Raw genomic sequence first — 22,521 nt, 5'->3', positions numbered from 1 at the left:
CACACACACACACACACACACACACACACACACACACACGCGGAAACCCCCGGCTCCAGCCCTGGAAGCTCTGAGTGACTCTCTAGACAGAGCCTCGACCTCAGAGCCAGGTTTTCCCCAGGAGGCGGGGCACAGAGCAGATGTTCCTCACAGCCCCCAACAGCCCCAGACTCCTGCCTTCTACAATAGCCAGCGGAACCAGCTGTCTCTGGCCAAGCCTAGCACCAAGGAGACATCCAGAGTGTGTGTGAGACTCAGATAAAGCACAGCCTATCTGTTTGCCTTGGAACACTTGACAAGGTGGGGGACAACCCTTTGATGCCTGGACATCTCAGCCGAAGGCCTGGGGCCACAGGGCAGGGTGGCCCTGTAACTCAGCCAGTTTTGCTTCTCCTCTTAGGTTTGGGGCAGCAGAATCACTTGTCAGGGCCTAAGACCTATCCCTCCCTCTGCTTCTCTCTGTGCCTCTCTCTGCTCTCTGTCTCCCCCGTGCACTCAGCTTGCAGAGAGGCAGTGAGGACCAATGGTTAAAGACGCAGACTGCCTGGTTTGAATTCCAGCTCTGCCCCCCAGTGGCTGAGTGGACCTTACCTCAGGTCCCCCATCTATAAAATGGGTTTGTGAAAACAACAGTACCTCCTCACAGGGAGGCTGGAATGAGTTAATGCAATCAAAGTCCTCAGAAGGTATCTGACCCATAGCGAATATTCAATAAATGCTAGCCCTCATTATTTTTTATCTGTGTCTCCGTCTTGCATGTTTGTTGACTCATATTTTCCATGGGTAAGGAGATGCAGAAGGAGGTATGAAGCTCTGTGGTTTAAAGTGCCTATTGCTCCAGGGACTCTGGGCTGGAGGCTACAGCAATAAAGGTTTCCTTTCAATCGGGGCCAGTGATGCTCTGATAAAACTTGACCACAGGATGCAGAAGAGCGGACTCTGTGCTCCCGCTCCAGGCCCTGGAGGCTGGGCCGGCACCAGAGCTGAAGCCATGCTGGGCAAGGAGACAGCAAGTCCCTCAGCCCCAGGCCACAGGCTGGGGACACTTCTCTGCATTCCCGGTGCCCTTCTTCCCCTGCTCCCTTCACCACCCTACATGCCAATTTTCTGGCCTCCACCCACGGCTCTTTGTACCTTCTGTCACAGGACGCTCAGGGTCTGAGAAGGCAGCATCTCAGACTCCTTGAATCTTGGCATTATAGGGCTTGAGCATAGTGCTGGAAGGTTGTCTAACCCAGCTTTGGGCTTCTTGTGAGACTAGCCTCTGCCATCTTTCTGATGGTAAGCAGCCCTACCAGCTTGGATCCCCCCATGACGGGGAGTTCGCTACCATAATGACAATGACTGAGGACTCTCACATGCTTTCACTTGTTAGGGTCCCATGTCCCCAGTGAGATCAGAAGGGCAGGGTCCGTAACTCACTGGGGAGGAATCAGTCCAGGCCGCCCCTGGGCAGTTAGTTCTCTCAGTACAAAGGTTTCCTCCAACACAGACTGGCCATCTCCCTCGGCTGGCCCACGGCGTATAACTGCCCCACCAGTCCCTTGCCCCAGCGCGGTCTTTCCTGCAGGTCAGCCCCGGTTCCCTTGGGCATTTTGCTTTTCCAGGCTCTCTTCTCTGAGTCTGGGGCCTCCAGGGAGACAGCTAGCCCCTGTCCTACTAAACAAGTATTGGTAGAGATGCAGGGAGAAGGAAAAGGACAGCCACGCACATTGCGTGGAGTGGGCTTCGTGACAGGGACCCAATGCAGTCCCCCCACAGCTGGTGGCATACCCTGCAGAGCCCTGGGCACCTCGGGACTGGTGGGAAGGCAGCAATACTGAGGGCCCCCAGAGGCTCTTTCAAGCAATGCCAAGGGACTGCTGGGTGAGTTGGTGCCGAGTGGCAACTGTCACCACTCCTAGCAGGGGACATGTGTCTACATTATGTCAAAACCAAGCTATTCCCAAGGCAGCCCTAAGAGAAGCCCTATGAGCTGTGTCACCCAGATAAGAAGAGTGGACCCGCTGCACCAGAACCCCCTCCTCAGGCAGCGAACTGCAGGCAGCATGGATTCCCTCCCTGGCCAGGCAGGGGTGAGGCAGGGCGGCCACAGGGCTCCAGCCATCCAGCTGTTTAGCCAGCATTCCACTGTGGGGACAGTCAGAGCGGCAGCCAGGGGCCCAGATGGACCGCGTTAACCTGGGAGCAGGCTCTTTGGGGCCCAGATGCTCTGTGTTTAGTCAGCTAGCCGGCTTTGGGCTCCAGATGTGGGCCTGGGTGGGGGTGGGACATAGCTCCAGATGTGTACAGTCTGAGCAGGAATGGCTATAAGGCTCAGCTGCAGCACCTGGGCCCAGGAAACCTGGGGCTTTGGGGGCTGGGCCTCCCCACTCGTGCCCTTTCCAACACCCCAACCCCAGCCCAGAAGCCCCAAGGCCAAGAGAGGTTCAGGGTTCACAAAAACTCTGACTCAGAAATCACAGAGCCCAAAGGCTTATGCTTCATGGCATGAGTAGGGACAGGGCCCAGGGACCTAGCCAGGGTCACACAGCCAGGGACAGACAGGAGCCCCAACAGGAGCAGAGGGTCTGAGGTCACTTAAACCCCAGGCAGCTTGTGGGGGACCCTTGGGGCAGGTGCCTGCCTCTTCCCCACCCCCACACATATGTTCTCAGCCCCACACAATTAGGCAACCCAGACGACCTTGGCTGAGCAGTGGAGGAGGCACGACCCTGACCTTCAAGACAGGGTCTGAGGGACGGGGGCAACCCCAGGAGAATCTCAGAGGATGTGCCTTGCCCCGGCGGCCTCCCTTCCGCATCCCCCTAATCAGACAGAGCTGCTCCCCTGGGAAGTGGAGGAGCAGGCGCCCGGCGAGGCCGGAGGCCGGTGACTGCTGACCCCCGCCCAGGCACTCAGCCACCAGCTGATGGTGAAAGAGGCACTCCCACTCACGGGGCACCCTGGCCTGCCACCTCGGTGTCTCACAGCTCCTGTGCGGGAGGGGGTGTCCTCGTCTCCCAGAGGAGCCAGTGTGTCTAAGGCCACCCGGCTGGGCCAGGCAGGGGTAGAGGAGCACCTAGGGACCTGCCCCTGGCCTGGGCTTGGTCTGGGGGCTCTGCTGGCTGGTGGCTCAATATGGTGTCTGGAAAGCATTTATAAGGGAACCCAGAGGTGCCCTCCCGGGGACCTGGCCCTCTGTTCCCATAGAACACGTCTGCCCCATACGCTGGGACAGACGAGAGAAGCTGGACCCCAGCGTTCGCCCTGGCGGAGTCCTGACACTGCAGCAGCCCAGAGACTGAAAATCTCCCAGCAGCCACCTCCTCAGTATCCCCATCTGTCTCCTCCCCACCTCCTTCCACCAGACCCTAGAAGTGTGGCGGAGAGTTCAGGGATGAGGGCAAAGGGAGAACCCTTACCCTCTTAGCTTCAGTCCCCGTGTCTGCACAGTGGTCCAGCTCTGGGCTCCGAGCCAGGAGGGCATGGCAGCTGCAGTGGGCACAGGTCAGAGGTCAGGCTTGTGCAACCACAAGGCAGCTGCCAGGTAGCCCGGCCCAGCCTAAATGAGGCCTCTGGGTGGACAGCAGCCCCTGGGTCCCCACTGAGTGCAGGGGTGAACAGGCAGTTACCCCCTGGGGTGGTTGGGCCTCCCAAAGCCTCCTCTAACCTTGTCCTGGCAAAGCAGCCCAGGAGAGGGACAACGGGACCAGCAGTCTGGCCTGGGCGGGGAGGCTGGCTGGGGGAGCAGGCTGAGGCGAGAAGCACTAATAGGTTATGTCAGGCGAGTGCTCTGGGGAGGGGGCCGCGCCTCTCGGCTCTGGCAGCCCCACCTGGGGCCCGCGCCCAAGAGCTGGAGCCTGGAGAGAGATGCTGGCTTGGTTCTGAGTGCAGCGTGAGGGCTGGAGAGGGGCTGCTGGGCCCCGAGCAAAGGAGCCTCGCTTGGCCGTGATGGCCAGGAAGGCAGGACCGGGATGAGCCCACCCCATCAGGTCCCTGTCAGGTGGTAAACACAGAGACCACCTCCACCGACTGGGGGTCCCCTGGGGAGGAAGCTTCAGGTTCTATCCAAGCCTACATGTAGCTTGGCATGGTGGGGAGCAGAGCCCCAGGGACAACCCCTAAGCTTCAGGAGGGCCCTCTCACATCCCCTCACTTTCACTCCTGCCCAGAACCCCATCCCAGGGCTCCAGGATCCCATCCCATCAGAAACTCTGGTTTCTCACCCCAGTACTCTGGTTGCTTTGCCCAGGGTTTGCCCACCGGCCCCCATCCTGCAAGCTGCCCAGTGACAGCCCCAACACCGCTGTCTCCGCTGAGGTTGGGTGGGGTCAGAAGCTGGAGGCACAGGGAGAGGACTGAAGGAGCCCCTCTCTCGGGGCTGTGGGCTCAGGGCACGAATGGGAGCACAGAGAAGTGGAGGGGGGCTCAATGCAAGGGGGTCAGCGAAAGGCCAGGGACTTAGGCCTGGGACTGAGAAGGGGCCCCTAGCAGTCATCAAAGGGCGGCCAGGGCCCTGTGTGTCTTGGCCCAGCAGGACCCCTGGGCCGCCAGGTATGTAACAATTCCAGCCATTTCCTGTCCTATTAATGAGAAAGGGGCTGATATAAATACAGCTCAGCATAAATAAATACAGGCCAGGCCCGGGACTGCATAGCAGACAGATTGCGTGGAGCTGCTGGCCAGCCCTTCAGCCAGCTCCCCCCACCCCACCCCCAGCAGTCCAGAGCCCCTTCACACTCAAAGGCCTGAGACAGACAGACTGACCGCCCTCACCCCTGACCTCAGACCTGGGTCCCTGTAGCCCCTGGGGAGGTGGCAGGCCCAGGAGAGGGGGCCGGGCTCCCAGCACCTCCCACACCAGGCCTAGAGCAGGTACCATTCATGTGCAGACCAGGCAACAGCCTGGGAGGCCCGGGTGCTGTGATTGTGCCTGTTCACAGGTGGGGAAACTGAGGCTTGCAGGGTTAAGGAACCAGCCCAAGATCACACAGCAGGGAGGTTGTGGATCCAAGATTCAAACCGTGAGGCTCTCTGATCCCAAGGCCTCTGATCTGCCTACTGTGCGCAAGGGGCAGCCAAGGGCAGATTCTCTCCCTCTTCCCTTCCTCCCCAGCCGCAGCCCCAGACCACCAGGGTCCTCTCAAATGCTGACTGTCTTATCAGGAGTCCCCCGGTCACCCCACATTGCACAGACATGGAAACTGAAGGCGAGAGGGGGCAGAGCCTCATCTAAGGCCACAAAGAGCGACAGGGCAGAGCCATGGAGCCCAAGCACCCGGCCCAGCCAGGCCTTCCCCGCCAGTCTCCCGCTCGGGGTGGGAAGGGCCATGTCCTCTCACTAGGCTCTCCTGCCCAGTGCCTTCCCAGCTCCCCAGCCTGGGCACTTTCCGGGGCAGGCTCAGGTGTCAGTGTGTGTCCCAGAACCCAGCCTAGGGCTGTGCCCTGGGCACCGATCAGCAAGAGCAACTGGGGAAACCAAGGCCACAGAGGGCGGGAACCTGACAAAGCTCACACAGCATGGGGCAGATCGAGGGTCTGTGCCCAGGGTCTTGCCCTCTGGCGGTAGTCAATGCCTCTCTTGCAGGCCCAGTTCAATGCTCCCTCCTTCCAGAAGCCTCCCCAGCCATCCTAGCCTGAAGGAACAGCTCCCTATCTGCTCCCAGCTCTACTCTACCTTCAAGCCTCTGAAATCTTCTCTCACCTGTGTGTCTAGTAGGTGAGCACTTAGCCCGAGGCATGGCCACACTAAAGTGTCCTCTGCAAGCCCAATGCGGGAGGCAGGGGCGAGGCCTCTGCAGTTGCAGTCTCATCGCCACCAGCAGCCAACAATTTGGAGCCGATTCTTTGATGGGGCCAGTGGAGCAGGTGGCCATGCTCCAGAGCAGCAGGGCCCTAAGCCCCAGCTGGTCTCCTGGCTCCAATGCCCCAGGTCCAGGGCCTAGGCTGTTTTCTCCCTCTGGCAGGCTGGGCCTATAACCTCTTTGACCCCAGCTCCTTCCCCAGCCCTGGTCCCTTCTGCCTAGAAACACTCCAGCCATGGGAGGTCTCAGTCCCAGGTCCCCAGAGATGTGGCAGGAGGGGTGGCAGCGTAGCATGTGGAGGGTCAGAGAGGAACTCCCAGGGCAAGGGCCACCTCCCAACCTGTGCCCCTCCGTCTCCTCCCCGGGCAGTTCCTCTGAGGCCCACCCCTTCCCGTGATTCAGAGCTACACTGTGGGAAAAAGAAGAACTGGAAGTTGACCTGAGGACCTCAATGCAGCCATTACAAAGGACAAGCCATCCACGGGGATTGACTTGGAAATGGGTGGGTGGTATACTGTCAAATGCAAAAAAGCAGTTCGCCTCAAGATATGCACAGTATGATAGGGCCTCCATCAGCACCGTCTCCAGGTACACGAGCAGGCATGTGGGTTCGCAGATCTGCCAAGGACCACGGCTGGAAAGGCATGCAGGACACTGTTTCTCTCAAGTTTAGGACGAGAGAAGAAAATATTTTTACCTTAACATCTCTGTATGCTTGGTAATTTTTTAAATTTTTAGTAGAAGGAAAAGGTAGCAGTGTCACAGACACAGCCTGACCTCTAGCCCCACTGCCCAAAACCTCCCCACCGGTCCTGGCCTTCAGCCCACCCCCCAGCTTCGCCCTGGCTCCTGTCCTCTCCTCACACAGTCGTTTGCCTCTCCCCTTTGAGGCCTCTCTGCACCTGCCCCTTCCTCTCCCAGGCCTGCAGGCCCAGCCTCCTCAAGCACCAGCCTGGTCCCTGGCGGTCCATGGCCCCTCCGACTCCACGTGTTGCTCTGGGGCACCCTCCCCACCCCCCCGGCTGCACACGTCTGCTCTGGGGCATCCTCCCCACCCCCCCGGCTGCACACGTCTGCACTGGGGCACCCTCCCCACCCCCCCGGCTGCACACGTCTGCTCTGGGGCATCCTCCCCACCCCCCCGGCTGCACACATCTGCTCTGGGGCATCCTCCCCACCCCCCCGGCTGCACACGTCTGCACTCAGCTTTCCCTGGAAGTGGGTTGTGTCCTGGAATCCTAGTGCCCACTCCTTCACCGGGCCTTGTAGAACCCTCCCCAGCAAGTGTTCCGCGTCACTGGCCAGATGGGAACCCTTCGCAAGTCTCCCCGCAGGGGCAGCTGCTCCTCGGACTCGGAGGAAGGGCCTGGAAGGTTACCCCACACCCACCCTGGGCCATCTGCAGGTACACATGGGAGGCAGGGCAAGAATCTGGCCCTAACTTCCTGAGGATCCAGAATGGAGAAGGGAAAGCAGAGCAGAGTTCGTTGGAACATCTTCCCACACTCACACCACCCTCGGGCTCGGGAGCGAGTGGAGGGTGATTGTTAGCTCTCTAGAAACCACCCCCGCCCCCGCACTGTCACCCACCTCAGCCGCGCCTGGGGGATCTGACCCACTGCAGCACCAGCCGCCCCGCAGCAGGACCAGGCAGCAGGGTGTGTGCTGAGATTCTGGCTGTTACCCTCTTCCAGGAGAGGACGGATGAGTGGGTCTGTGGACGGATTTGTGGGTATGCGGATGGGTAGACAGGCAGAAGGATGGATGGATGGGTGGGTACATGAATGGGTGGATAGGTGGATGCATGGATGGATGGATGGATGGATGGGTGGATTCAAGGGTGAGTAGATGGATGGATGAGTGGGAACGAGAGTGGCTAAGTGTGTAAATGAATGGATAGGCTAGCTACACATGACTCAGGAGTAACTGCTTCTCAAAAGGAATTTTTTAAATCTCTGAAATGTGAGGCCCTGGCACCCCCCAAAGGCCAGAGTCTCTAACTACCCATCTCCTCTAAAGCACTGGACACCAACAATCCCGAGGATGAGGACAGGACCTAGAGAAAACTAGGGGTTCTGGAAAACAAAAAATCTAGGGTTCAGTGATGGCTTTTCCCCTGATTTACTCTGGGAACTTGGGATTATTCAACCTTCTGACACTCAATTTTCTTATCTGGAAAATTGAGCTAATCAAACCTGATGCCTGTGTTGCTATGAGATTTATACAAAATTGTGTGTGTAGTGTCTGAGATGTTTATCTGGCATGTGACAGATGCTCAAATAATGTAATTTCCTTCCCAGAGGCAGCCCAAAGGCACACACACATGCACACACATATACACATACATGCGCGCACACGTGCATATACACATGTGCTCACACATGCGCACACACATACCCCTCCAGCACAGTAGGAAAGAGAGATAAAGAGTGAGACCCTAGGCCAGACCAGACCAGAAGAGGCAGGAGGGACACATTTATTCTCCAAGAGTCCCACACTCTGGCAGGACTGGCTCAGCCTTGAGAACCAGAGACTCAAGGAATGAGGACTCAGACCTAGGCCTTGAGGCCTCCTGTGAGGCCTCCTGGGGCTCAGCCTCCTGGGCCTGGGACTGGGCCAGCTGGGCCGTGTGCTCGAAGGCAGCCTGCAGCAGGTGGGAAGCAAGGCAGGTGGTCCAAGTGACGAGATAGGCCAGGTGCCAGAAGGTGAGCACTACCGTGCTCTCCACCCACCAGTACAGATGCTTCAGCAGTGCCAGCAGCTCCAGCACCACATGGTTCTCCAGCAGAGCCTACAGGGGCAAGAGGATGGGCAGGTGGCCACCACATGGCTGCACTGTCCAACTGCTAGCCCCCCAGCCCAGCCCTGGCTATGCCCAGCGCCCCAGGCCTGCCCTCCGCAGCCTGACCTGCATCCTCCCCACCCACCTTGCTGGGCAGCCAGCCCAGGCTGCAGCGGTGGGCCCTCCACAGCAGCCTCCAGGTCAGCAGCAGCAGCAGCAAGGCCGCCAGCATCAGGCTGTGCAAACATGACAGAAGTAGGTCCATCCAGGTGGCTGCAGACAGGCCCAGCTGCTCCCAGGCACCTGGCCACTTCGGGTCCAGGCCCAAGGCCCGGGCACCGCCCAGCATGCCCGCCCACACTAGCCTGGGCACCTTCAGCACCAGCCACACCGGAACCTGTATGAGTGCCAGCCCAGCCTGTAGAACCCAGACCATCGGGCAGGCTGCAAGCCCGGGCAGTGGGTGTCCTGCCGGCCGCAGGACCCCTGAGCCTCCTGGACCGGCCCTTACAGCCAGTTGTTGAGAGGGTGATCTTGAGGAGCAGAAACTTGTAGAGGTGGACCCGGTTCTGGGCCAGCTGCAGGAGGAGGGGGAGACAATCATCACCCATCGTCTCTCACTCCGGGCAGGAACCTTACCCGAGTTCTGTTGTAGGGGTTGGGGCTGCCAGGTCACCTTGGGTCAGGCCCTCCTCTTCTCAAGGCCTCAGACCACACACGAGAATAATCTTCATCTGTTCACTTCTAAGGATTCCATTCTCAGGAGGGACATTTAGAAGGTTTCTCATATTATACTTGATTTTCTTTCCTATGGATTCAAATAATTACTTATAATACTCCAGACTGAAGGAGATTGATTGATGATGACGATGGCAATAATATAAGGAGTAACCATCCCCCTCAGCCCCTTAATCCTGCAGGATTTGAACCCAGATCAATTTCTTCTCCTAAGCACCTGGGCTTTCCCGCACATCAGTTGCTTCTTGGTGTCATGAGGACAGCTGGGAGCAAAGGGCAGTGTCATTAAGGGTAGACAGATGTGAGCATGGGGGATGGTGACAGAATTAATGACTGACCTACTGAGAGGGGTGAAGGAGAGGGAGGGACCCAAGAAGATGACCATATTTCTGCCCTGGGTGGCAGGGTGGATATGATGCATCCCATCCATTGGGAGGAAGAGGGGGGTTGGGTGGGGAAAGAGTCTGTAAGTGAGAAAGTTCTACTTCAGTACTGGAGCTGAATGGCTCCTCCTCAGAGCCTCGAAGCCCCAGCCCCTGAGTAACCAGCCCACCCATCTGAACCTCATGTGTCCCTGTCCACAGGACCACCTGGAGCCCTAAGGGACAGGGTGAGAGGCAACACTCTGGGGTTGGCTATATGCCCCAACATGGGGGGGGGGGGTAGCAGAGCTGAGGGGATGGAGCTATGCTGGGAAGGGAAGAGAGCCCAGGAGTCCAGCTGGGGGAGGGATTAGGATGGAGACAGGAAGTGGCAGCTGCCCCCTCCCCCAACTAATAGTGCTGAGACCAGGGAGGAGAGCCACCTGTTCTATCCCACATGCTCCTGTAAGATCAGTTATAGGAGAAAAAACAGAGGGTCAGACAGGTAGAATAATGTGCCCAAAGTAACACAGGTAAAAAGAGTGGAGCAGCCAAGATTCAAATCCAATTATGTCTCCTTCTGCTGCACCATGGTCTCTCCCCTCTCTATGCACTGCAGCGGACCCCGGGGACCCCTTTCTGTAACTCAGCCCAGTAAGGAGCTGCGATTTCGAGGTGTGGCCCCAGTTGTCAGCATCTGCATGTCTTAAAGCCATGGAAGACAATGCTTAACCCACAGGAGTGATTCTCTACAGAGAAAATCCCAGCACTCTGGCGGGGGACGGGGCTTCTGGGAGCCGTCAGATTACTCCAAGGGGCAGGCAGTCCCCTGGTTCCACTGCTCAGGTCCGGTCACCGGGTCCAGCAGTTCCGAGGTAGCTGTTCTGTCCCCACCACCACTTACCAGCACTGAGAGCTTCACCACCGGCAGCGAATCCCCATGAGACTGGATCTGAAAGGGGGGTGGCCCTGTCTGGCTTCCTACCCTTCCTCCCGCTGGGAGAGGCAGGGTGACATCACAGATACTACTAGGTGGAGGCCTAGTTACCCGGGGGACCCAGTTGCAACAAAAGACTTACCTTTTTCCCTCCCCCTTCACTGCACCAAAACTGGGGTACATGTCCTGTCCACCCTGGTTGGAGACTGCCCGCAGGGACTCCTGCCTAGCAGCAGCGCCGGACAGGTCGTGGGGGCCTGCGGCCGGCAACTGGAGCAGTCGGCGCGACAGAAACAGGCTGGGCCTCCTCACATTCTTCCACCTCCCCAAGGATCCAAGGCCTGGGAAATAGAAATCGTTACCCCCAGGGCCACGGGCAGAATGTTTGGAGGCAGAGGGAAGCCTCAGCTGCCCAAACCTGAAGGGCCCCGCCTAAGCCCCCACGCCCATTCATTCTTCTTGCATTTCACTGAAGGATGAACGCCCCCATGGAACGCAGGTTACAGATTATACGGGGCAAAATCACGAGACACCATCAGACTTTCCCTGCATCCCTTTGTCTGGTTTCATGGGAAAGTAGCCAGGAGGTTGGTCGTTCTACCTCAGGGCTCAGGAGCTAAAACATAACTTAGGTCAAATGTTATCTTTAGTCTACCCAAGGTCAGGACCCTGTGGCCTTTAGTCAGGTCCCGGCTAGAGTCTAGCTACTGTCTTCTGCTGCCTCAGGGATTGCTGGTTATGGGAAGGGGGTAGGAGGAAGGCTAGGTGTCTAAGGAGAGAGAGAGAAGGGGAGAGAGAGAGACAGGTGATTTCTAGAGCTAGGATTTATAATTAAAGTTAATCAAAGTTGTAAGGACCCTCGATTTCAGGGGATGCTGAGACTAGGTGAAGAAGGGTGGGGAAGAGAACGTGCCTCAGAGGGTCCTGGAGAGGGACAGGTCCTGGGGAAAAGGGCCGGCCTGCTGTGTGCCACCTCTCCAGGCTGCAAGAAGCAACAGGAGGCCAGGAGCTGCCTGGAGAATGTTGGAGAAATTGCTGGAGGCCTTAATTCGGGTCAAAGGTTTAGAATTCTGTGAGAATCCAGAACCTTGATCACAGCATTTCTCAGATTGCTTTCCTGTTTGGGTCTCAGCAGGTGGCCCCAGGGGTCTGCAGGAGGAGGCTCCCACACCTTTTAGGAAAGTTTAAAGCACGCCCTCTGGCACACAGGCCACTGTGGGTGCAGGGCTCGGTGAGGAGAGAGCCCGTCTGTGCAGACTGGAAGGGTGGATCGCACCCGGCCCCTGCACACAGCATGGTTTTAGTCCTCACTCCCTCCCTTGGCCAGGCAGCCCTGTGCAGAGCCCAGACTACCCAACTGTACATGGCAGCCTGCCATAATGAGCACCTAGAATGTCAATGATGACCTTTGCCCAGGGCAATCCTGTTCACTGGCTGGTTTCCTCCCCTGTGGCAAGAGCTGGGGTCTGGAAGGTGGAGTGTTCAAAGTCCCTCGTTTCTGTCCTCTGCCTTTGCACCCCCAGTCACCCACCCTCTTGTCTACAACACTGTGGCACTGAGAGGTTGCTGGGGCTTCAGAAAGGCCTCATTGAGCTAGTTTTGAAGGATGGGTAGTTTTCCAGAGAAGAGAGTGTGAAGGATGGTCCAGGCAGAGGGAACAGCTTGATTTAAACAATTCAGCATTACTAGAGCACAAAGTGGGACATTGGAAGGAGAACAAAGTTGGTGGTAAGGTCAGCAAGGGCTGCATGGGTCATGGAATAGTCTATTAAATGATAGGAGCCATTGAAGAGTTAAGGCAACTGGAGGTTACTGCGGCTTTAGCATGGTCCCTCTGGCTACCTGAGGAAGCTAAAGTAGAGGGCAGAAGGGGTGAGGGGATCAGATAGGAACCCACAACAACAAACCCTCCAGGCACGAGATGATGGGAACCTGGACTGGGACTGTGGCACTGAGAATATACAGAAATGGGCAAATGACAGAAATGTGTCAAAGGTGGAACTGACAAGGTTGGAAGCTGTAAAGAATGGAGAAAGGTCCAAGATTGTGCCCTACTTGCAAGCTAACCAGTCAGCCTGCCAGAGATTCTTGGATGCTAATAGAAGGCATAAGACTCCTGGGCCAGAGATGAAGGACAATGTATTACTCACAGCACCAGCAGTAAACTAGAGTATAAGTATTTTGCATTGATTCTTTGAGTCCCAAATCCCATAGGGTGACATGAACAGAGCCAGGTGACACCTGAACACCCTGTGGATTTATTATGGAAGAGATACCCTGAGCTTAGGGAACCCCAGTCTTTTATGAGAGGCAGAAAGCCTGCTTCTTGCTCCTGAAAGACACATTATCTTTCTCATGCTGGACCATGCCTGTGCTTTGTTCCAGAGGAGACAATTATATATTCCAAGGTTGTCTGATACACAGAGCTCCTGGAGAAGATCATTGAGAACAAAGAGCAATCAATTCCTTTGCAGAAACATGAGAGACCTATGGAAAATGTGTCTCCCAACAGAAGATTGAATAGGAATAGAGGTAAATCAAGGCAGGGCTCAGGATCCCCCTCAGAAGGCTTGGGCAAAGGGTGGGTAGTGGTACTGTCCACTGAGGTGGGGTGGGGATTTGAAGTGAGTTTGGGGAAGAGTCAGAGAGATCGCTGGGAGTCAGATGGTGAGGGCTGAAACTAAGACTTGCAACTTGTTTCCAATCCTCCCTCTTCGGCTTGTTCCCCACCCCGCATCACCATACCCAGAACTTGTCACTAAGGCTGAGTTGGTAATCTTCAACCTCATATTGACAAAACTTCCTGGACCACAAGGCCCAGGCAGGAGCTGGGGTTGAAGAGACCTCACCTAGCCCCACTGCCCCCAGGGCAGCCCCTTGGGGTACCTCTCAAGTCTCAAGGCCAGCAGGAGCTGCTGCAGAGGAGCCCCTCAGCTTGAATTCTTCAACAGGGGGCGCTCCATCCCCTTCTCTTTCTACACCTAGCTCCAAGCCCTTCCCTGCACTATTGTGCTGTGTGGCCTTGGGCAATACCCTCACTCCTGGCCCTGTGCTTACCTTGCAGGATAACTAGGAGAACCACGTGGGATAACCCAATTATCAATGACGCTGCCTTGCAGGACTTCAGGGGGCACCGTTCCCCTGTCCCTACCCCGCCCCGCCCCGTGGAGATCCGCCTCCCCTACCAGGACCAAGGGCGAGGGTAAAGGCAAGGAGCCCGCCTCCCAAACCCAACGCCCAAGGGCTCTGCGGTGTGCTCCCCTACACGTGCAGGACCGCGGCGCGGCCGCACGAGGGCAGCAGACGCCGGGGTGCGGGGCCCGACACACGGGCGCGCTGAGCAAAGTGGTGGAAAGTTTTCGGTTGCTTACTTTTGGTCCTTTAGTCTTGAGGCCGGCTTCCCTGTGATAACAGTGTTATCTCGAGGAGCTCGCCAGGTGCAGGTCCCGTCATGCCTGGGTTGCTGGGGACAAAATCACCGAGAAATGATCAGGGTTTAAGTTTCTCCCTTTTTTTTTCACGTTCTAATATTAAAACTTCATTTTATTTTCAATATTCATCCACCCCGCCCCTCGAAGTACACAAAAATTTTAAACATGCCTTTATATTTATTAAAATTTGTATTTTTTTCTTTCTAAAGATGGTTTCTATGGAAGCCACTTTAAATGCAAGAATAATGATTAAAAACGTATGACAGCATGAAGGACAGCGGTTAAGGGGACAGCGGGGTTTGAATTGACCTCGCTTGATTACAAGCCTACGCTGACGGTTTCCTTCTATGTAAAACTGGGACATACATTGCAGAACCTACCAGGCGAACTTGTGGGGAGGAGTCATGAAAGAGAGGGTCTGTGGAGTGCTTTGAACGGTACCTGGCCCCCCGCCAAAGCCTGGGGCTGGTAGGTAGTAAACTCATCATTTGTGGATGAAAAGTAGCTCAGGATTTTTTAAAGCAAGATCAGCTGCAAGTTAGACAAAATTACTTTAAAATATACACAAATTTGTATTATAAAACGTCACCACTAGCCCGGCCGGTGTGGCTCAGTGGTTGAGCATCGACCCATGTACCAAGAGGTTGATGTTCGATTCCCAGTCAGGACACATGCTCAGGTTGTGGGCCCGATCCCCAGTGGGGGACATGCAGGAGGCAGCCACTCTATGTTCTTTCGCATCGATGTTTCTATCTCTCTCCCTCTCCCTTTCTCTCTCTCTAAAATCAGTAAAGAAAATGAAATGAAAAGTCAACACTGGAGTGCACACATTTTATTAATTTATAAACCAATATGTGGAAATATTCATTGCAATCAAACTGCTTTTGGGCTGTTCATTTGGAGCCTGAAATTCACTTGATTTTTAAATCCTCCCAAAACACTGCAAAATATGAGCAAAGGTCATTGCTGTTGTAAAATTAACCTTACAAGTTTCAACAGAAAAATGAATGAAATGCTTTAAAAGTGCTTTTTGAGGTTTTTTTTTTTATGATATAAAGTTGCCAAACCACCCCATTGTTCTAAAACATTATTCACTACCAAAATAAAAGTTCGGATAAAGGTACAAAACACATAAATGTCAGCCTCAGATTGTGAAGTCTCACCTGTGAGGTACAAAAATCAACATGAAAGTTGAAGAAACAAAAACGTACAGCCCGAGAGTAAACTCAGCATAGAATTAATACTAATAAAAGTAAAAATAAAATAAAATAAACTACAATGAGATACCACCTCACACCTCTTAGAATGGCTATTATCAATAAGATAAGTAATAACAAGTGTTAGAGAGCTTGTGGAACCCTCATTCACTGCCAGTGGGAATGTAAACGGGTGTAGCCACTATGGAAAACAGTATGGAGGCTCCTCAAAAAATTAACAATAGAGCTCTGGCTGGTTTGGTTCAGCGGTTAGAGCATCAGCCCGCATACCAAAGGGTCATGGGTTGGAGTCCGGTCAAAGACATGTAGCTGGGTGGCTGGTTCAATCCCCAGCCCAGTGAGGGTTGTCCAGGAAGCATCCAATCAATGTGTGACTCTCACATCAATGTTTCTCTCTCTCTCTTCCTCCCTTCCACTCTATCTAAAAAAATCAGTGGATGCCCTGGCCGGTTTGGCTCAGCAGTTAGAGCGTTGGCCTGCGGTCCAGAGAGACCTGGGTTCGGTTCCCGCTAAGGGCATGTACCTCGGTTGCAGTTTGTCCCCGGCCCTGGTTTGGTGGTATGGGTGGCAACTACTTGATGTGTCCCTTCCACATCAATGTTTCTCTCTCTCTCTCTCCCTTCCTCCCACTCTAACTAAACAACAACAGCAAAAATGTCCTCGGATGAGGATAAAAATAAAAAAAACTGAATCTGGGAGTTCACTTGGAAAAAAAATTTTTAATTAAATTTAAAAAAATCAATGGAAAAATATCTTCAGGTGAAGATTAACAAAAAAATTAACAGTAGAGTTACTATATGACCCAGCAATCCCTTTTCTGGGTATCTACCCAAAAAATTTAAAAATATTTATTTGCAGCCCAGCCGGTGTGGCTCAGTGGTTGAGCATAGTCCTGTTCACTAAAAGGTTGTGGGTTTGAATCCTGACCTGGACACATGCCTAGGTTGCAGTTTCAGTCCCTGATCAGGGCGTGTACGGAAGGCAACCGATCAATGTTTCTCTCTCTCTCTTCCTCTCCTTTTCTCTCTCTCTAAAATTAATAAAAATATATATTTTTTAAATTAGAAGATGTGGTACATATATACAAACAATGAAATACTACTCAGCCATAAGAAAAGATAAAATACTGCCATTTGCAGCAAATGGATGGATCTTGAAAATATACTAAGCAAAACAGTCAGACAGAAAAAGTTAAGAACCATATGATTTCACTCATATACGGGATATAAAACTGAAAGCAACAAATAAACAAACAAACAAAAATTCATAGACACAGACAACACTATGGTGGTTACCAGATGGAAAGAGATGGGGGGGGTAGTAAAGGGTAAAGGGGAGTTCAAATATATGGTGGTAGAAGAAGATTTGACTTTGGATGGTGGGCACATAATGCAATATACATATGATGTATCTTAGAATTGTACTCTTCACCTGAAACCTAAATAATTTTATTAACCGATGTCACCCCAATAAATTTAATTTTTTTTAATGCTGCAATGGCCCTGGCTGGTGTGGATCAGTTGGTTCTGCATAGTGCCATGCACCAAAAGGTCACCGGTTTGATTCCTGGTCAGGGCACATACCCACCAGGTTGCAGGTTTGATCCCCTCATCAGGGTGCTAAGGGGAGGCAACCAATCAATATTTCTCTCTCACACTGTTGTTTCTCTCTCTCCCTCTCCTTTTCTCTCTCTTAAATCAATAAAAACATTTTAAAAAGAGAGAGTCTAGAATTCAGGCATCTTTTATGTCTCGGCAAGGGAGGAAGAGCCAAGCAAGAGGTGGGTAGAGGCCTAGACAGCTAGACAATTAAGGGATGAAAGGGATCCAGGGAAGAGCATATTTCTAAATCCCTTTGTTCCCTGTTAGTCTGTAGTTGAGTTCTGGAGACTCTTGTAAATCTCTGATAGAGTCGTTACTTTGTGTAAATTTTCCTACCTCTTCTAGAAAGGCACCCTCTGACAAGGGTCTGCCCAAGCCTCCAGTAGAATTCCTCTAGTTAATAAGCATATCTGAAGCAGGAGCTATTAGCCTGAAGGAAGTGGAAGAAATGCAAGCTAGAATTAAGACAGAGAGAGGGAGCATTTCATTCTATTACACAAGGAATTCCTGAGAATAGAAATAAGATAAAATCAGGTGACTCAAATGAACACATAGGCAATGAATGGCAATTCACAGAAGAGGAAGCCCAAAGAGCCAATACTTTTGAAAAGATGTTCAACTTCTTTAGTAAACAAGGGAAATGAAAATTAAAACCACAATATGATACTATCTCATACTCATATGCAAAATTTCACAAGTCTGAGGACTCACTGTGAATTGGGTTCCCCGGAGAAGCAGAGCATCAGGCAGGTCTGTGCCCTGAGCTGGCAATTCCATGCTGGTTTTCCAATCCTGACAGCCACCCAAGGTAAGAAATGTGTTGTACAAAACCACCCATTACAAGCACGCGAAACTGAACAGGAAGTTAACGAAACAGTAATTACCCTTCCAACTTGCAATGCACTTTTAATTTTCTGTTCATTCTATTTCACAACTGACTGGATTGTTTTCAATACCCCCTAATGCGTTGCCAACCCCAGTCTAAGAAGTACTCCTTAGAGGAACATCCACTTGTAAATTAAAAAAACATGTGCAAGGCTATTTGTGGAAGCATTTTTTCCCATCAATAGGGAAATGGATAAATGAACTGGGCATAATCGTCTAAGGAATGACTAAGCAGTGGTTAAAATGAATGAGATGTATAGGCATCAAAGAGGAAAGATCTCAAAAACAGTAAGTGAAAAAGGAAAGTGACCGAATAATAGCTATAAAATAATAGCATTAATATAGCATTTATTTTCAAATCCATCACACAATATTATATGTTGTTTGGCCACATAGATAGTAAAAATATAAGAACAAGACCTAGAAGGTCCTCGCCCATTCATGGTGGTAGCTGGTTCCCTGGGGCAGTCAATGAGGGAAAGAGGAAGTCAGAGAGAATGCCAACTTCATCTGTAATGGTTTCTTCTTTTCTTACTTTCAAATAATTTAAAGCAATAACGACAAAGTGCTAACATTTGTTTATTTAGGGTGGTAGATACCTAAGGTTGAGAACAAGCCAGTCAAGCAAAGATCTGAAAGAAGAGTGATCCAGGCCCAAAAATAACAATGCAAGGGCCCTGAGGTAACTGAGGCAACCGTGGCATGTTCCAGGAACAGCAGAGGCCTGGTGAGGGAGTGGGGAGGAGAGAGATTAGGGGTGAGCTTATTAAGAAATTTAGATTTCAGGTTTTATGCAGAAAAGCAAGTTCATCAAAAAAATTTTTTTAATGTTTTTATTGATGTTTTAGAGAGATGGAGAGAGAGAAACATAGAAGAATCAACATTGACTGGCTGCCTCCTACACCCTCCCCCACCCCCCCACCCCCCACTGAGGATCAAGCCTGCAACCCAGGCATGTGCCCTGACAGGGAATTGAACCAGTGACTTCTTGGTGGATAGGTCGATGCTCAGCCACTGAGCCACACCAGCCAGGCAAGTTCATCAAATTTATACTGTAAAAACATTCCAGTTGGGTATTGTTTTTTTAACTATTGAATCAGAGTAATAAAGAAATACATGGCCCGGCCAGTGTGGCTTACCTGGTTGAGCACAGTCACATACACCAAGAGGTCGCTGGTTTGATTCCCAGTGGCGGCACATGCCCAGGTTTCTGGCTCAATTCCCAGTAGGGGGCATGTGGGAGACAGCTGATGTTTCTACCTCTCTCCCTCTCCCTTCCTCTATCTCTAAAAGAATAAATCAATAAAGACTTTTTTTTTTTAATCCTCACCTGAGGACTTTTTTTTGCATTTATCTTCAGATAGAGCGGAAAGGAGAGAGAAAGGGAGAGAGAGAGAAACATCAATGTGAGAGAGACACATCGACTGGTTGCCACCCACACGACCCCAACGGGGCCGGGGACAAACTGCAACCGAGGTAAGTGCCCTTAGCGGGAACTGAACCTGGGACTCTCTGACTCAGGCAGATGCTCTAACCACTGAGCCAAACCGGCCAGGGCTAATTATTATTATTATTTTTTTAATAAAGACATTTTTAAAAAAGAAAAAGATAAAGAAGTACATGGTGGTGGGGTGTTATAGCGCTAATCTCTTTTTTTGTGTGTTTGAAATTTTCCAGAAAAATTTTAAAATTATAATCAACAGTACCTCTGGCTGCTGAGAGGAAAATGAACTGTGGGTGGGAGCAAAAGGGGAGGCAGGGAGGCCAGTGAGAAGGCTGCTGCAGGGGTCTGGTCCAGAGAAAAGAGTAGATGAGACCAGACTGGCAGAAGTGGAGGGAAGAGGCCACAGGGTGTGCTGATGGACAGAATGTGAAACCAGAGAAAACTGGCTTGGGCTGAGCTCCTAGGTGCATAGTGGTTTAGGGATTCTGCCAAAACAGGATGCTGAGGAGGGGCAGATTTGAAAGTGTGGAAAAAGGGAGCTGGGCCTGGCAGGAATGGTTCAGTAGTTGAGCATCGACCTATGCACCAGGAGGTCGCTGGTTCGATTCCTGGTCAGGGTATATGCCGGGGTTTCGGGCTTGATCCCCAGTGGGAGATGTGCAGGGAGCAGCTGACTGATGTTGATGTTTTTCTCTCATGGATGTTTCTATCTCTTTCTCCCTCTCCTTTCCTCTCTCTTTATAAAATTAAAAATAAAAAAAAAATAAAGAAAAGGGAGCTGGTCTGGGTACATTGCCAGGGAGAGGACTGTGGCCTCCAAGGGGAGCTGTCAGGTAGGTGCTCAAGTCCAGAGTTCAGGGGAGAGTCAGGGCAAGGAGCCACCTCTTTGGGAATGACTGGAATATAAATACCAGTTAAAATCACAGGACTAGATGAGATCACCTACGAAGTAGCTGTTGTTAGAGAGGAAAAGAGGGCCCAGGACTGAACCCAGGGGCTCTCCAACATTGAGGTGGAGGAGGAGGCTGGAAAAAAAAAAAACAGAAGGAGCAGCTTCTGGGATAGGAGGAAACCAGGAGGAAAGGAAGTTGCTCTCTTATCCCCCAAACCCCACAACCTGGCAGCCCCAAGGCAGCCCCTCCACGGCAGCCCTGACACCGCTCGGGACTCCAGCTCTCACCTGAATAATGGCCACAGCCTCAGGACTTGCAGGTTGTCGACTCTCCTTCTGGAGCCATCTTCGTAAAATGCAGGCCTGATGCCAGCACTCCCCATAGCTCACTCGGTAAGACACCAAGCCCCAGCCTGGGGACCACACTCCTCACAGCCTGTCCTGCAGCAGCCGCAGGGGCGGATCAGACACAGACTCAGCACAGCACACCGTCGCCTCCACCCCAGGGGCAGGCGCTGAGGCTAGCACCAACAGCCTTTCCCTTCTCCCTCCTGGCTGAAGGCAGCCTTCCCTTCCCTCGCGGAGCCTGGCAGTGCCAGACCTCACTTTCCCAGCATCTGGGGCTTTTGGAAAAATATTCAGCATCACCATCACCCCCCCCTCCACCCCCAAAGACAAAGAGACACCAGAAGACAAGGCCCATTCCCAGCCTGCCTTGGGGCTTTGTACGTGAGGACACACGAATGTCTGAGTTGCTTCCACATCTTGTGTCCGGAAGTTGCCAACACAGCAAACCCAGCGTGGCACATGGAAGAATGGAGCTGGGGTCCATGGTGAAGTCCGTGGGCCAGTGGGCCAAAGGGCCAGCGTTGGTACTGCTGACCACTGGGATTCCTATCAGAAAAGGTAGCACACTCCTACTATATAAAGGACCTTGGGGAGGGTGTTGGACACTTGTATTCAGAAGCATTCTCACACGTGCACGTACACGCCCCTCACTGCCTGGTCCACTGGAAGATGTGCTGTCCCCAGAACACATGCCCACTAGCAGCGCCATGTCACCCACTCACTCTGGCACGACTCTCACCTCTCCTCAGCCACCCACAGCCATTGGCCTTCAGCTTGTACATCTGTGAGACGGGACAATAGTTTTGAAACATGAACTGCTGATTTTTTTATTTTATGTTTTTAATAAAATGTCTTGTTTTATTTTTATTTTTTAATTTTTTAATTTTTTAGAGAAAGAAGGACAGAGAGAGAGATAGAAACATCGATTGGCTGCCTCCTGCACGCCCCCTACTGGGGTTCACGCCTGAAACCCGGGCATGTGCCCTGACCGGGAATTGAACCAGGACCTCAGTCCATGGGAGGACCCTCAGTCCACTGAGCCACACCGGCTGAGCCGAACTGCTGCTTTTACTACCTCTCCTCACTCCCAGACTATTTTGTTTTCCAACCCTTCCCCCAACTGTGGCAGCAGCCTGACCAGGTGTTATCCACTGCCACGGGACAGGAGCATTTTCAGCAAATGACAGAAAAAGCTGCTGGGTTCCAAAAATTTAGGGATTGAGGATTAGAGGAAACAAAAACACTTGATGAGTCAGAGAAAAGCTTCCTGCCCCGAGGCTAGAGCAGGTTCCTGGGCTCAGGAGGAAGATAAATGGAGCAGGCTGGGCGGAAAGAGAAGTCAGTGGGGCCGTGGTCCACACACGGAAGGAGCAGAGCAGCACCGGACACCACCAGCCCCCACTAATGTCCCTCATGGCAAGTCTCATCCTCCACCAGGGCCCAGAAACCATCTTTTAGGAGCCATGCTGGTGCCCACAAACTGTGCAGCCCCAGGCAGTGAGCAGGACACCACTGAAGGGCTAAGAGGGCAGATATGCAGGCATCCCAAGGACCCCCACCAGGGCCTCTCCTGGAGCAATCCAAGACACCGTCTGATGTCCCAACAGGACTGCCTCTACTGGGGCCATGCCCTTACATTTCTCACTACAACATCTCCATACCACCCACACCCCCTCTTGCCCAAAGGAGTGGTCCTGGACACCGAGAGCAGGGGGGTGGCTTGGAAAGAAAGCCTGCACAGGGACACAGGAGATAGTGGAGAGCCTGAATGGAAGAACACACCTCCCCTGGGTTGGAGTCGGGCTGTTTCTGACTCATCTCAGTAACTTTAGTGCCCAGCCCAGGGTCTATAAAACAGTAGGTGCACAATAAATTTTTATTGGCCTAAATGAAATGTGATGCTGCAGAGATGGGACCTGCACAGTCAGTTGGCTGAGCTCTCCTCCATCCCTAGCCTCCCCTTCCCCACTCACCTTTTAGTGACGACTCAGAGGCAGCCATGTGACCCAGTCTGGCCAATAGGATAAAATAGAAGTCATGGGGTGGAGCGTCCAATAAGCTTTTGTGATGATGAATAGACTCAGCTGGTCTGGCTTTT

The 22,521-nt window shown here is 52.8% G+C and overlaps 1 protein-coding gene across 1 annotated transcript; it reads right to left on the bottom strand.

Annotated features, from left to right (window-relative positions):
• Window positions 1-8,246: 8,246 nt before the first annotated feature.
• On the bottom strand, window positions 8,247-21,132 carry TMEM270 (transmembrane protein 270). Its single transcript, XM_036279725.1, is given in 6 exon segments — window positions 8,247-8,577; window positions 8,714-9,036; window positions 9,039-9,092; window positions 9,095-9,146; window positions 10,573-10,620; window positions 21,064-21,132. Coding segments are annotated over 6 exon segments (861 nt in total). The 3' UTR covers window positions 8,247-8,262.
• Between the last annotated feature and the right edge of the window lie 1,389 nt (window positions 21,133-22,521).

Source organism: Molossus molossus, unplaced genomic scaffold, assembly GCF_014108415.1.
Source record: "Molossus molossus isolate mMolMol1 unplaced genomic scaffold, mMolMol1.p scaffold_m16_p_3, whole genome shotgun sequence".
In the NCBI taxonomy this organism is placed as follows: Eukaryota; Metazoa; Chordata; class Mammalia; order Chiroptera; family Molossidae; genus Molossus; species Molossus molossus.
Note: the sequence above shows the minus strand (reverse complement) of the source record. Positions and strands in the feature narration are given on the sequence as shown.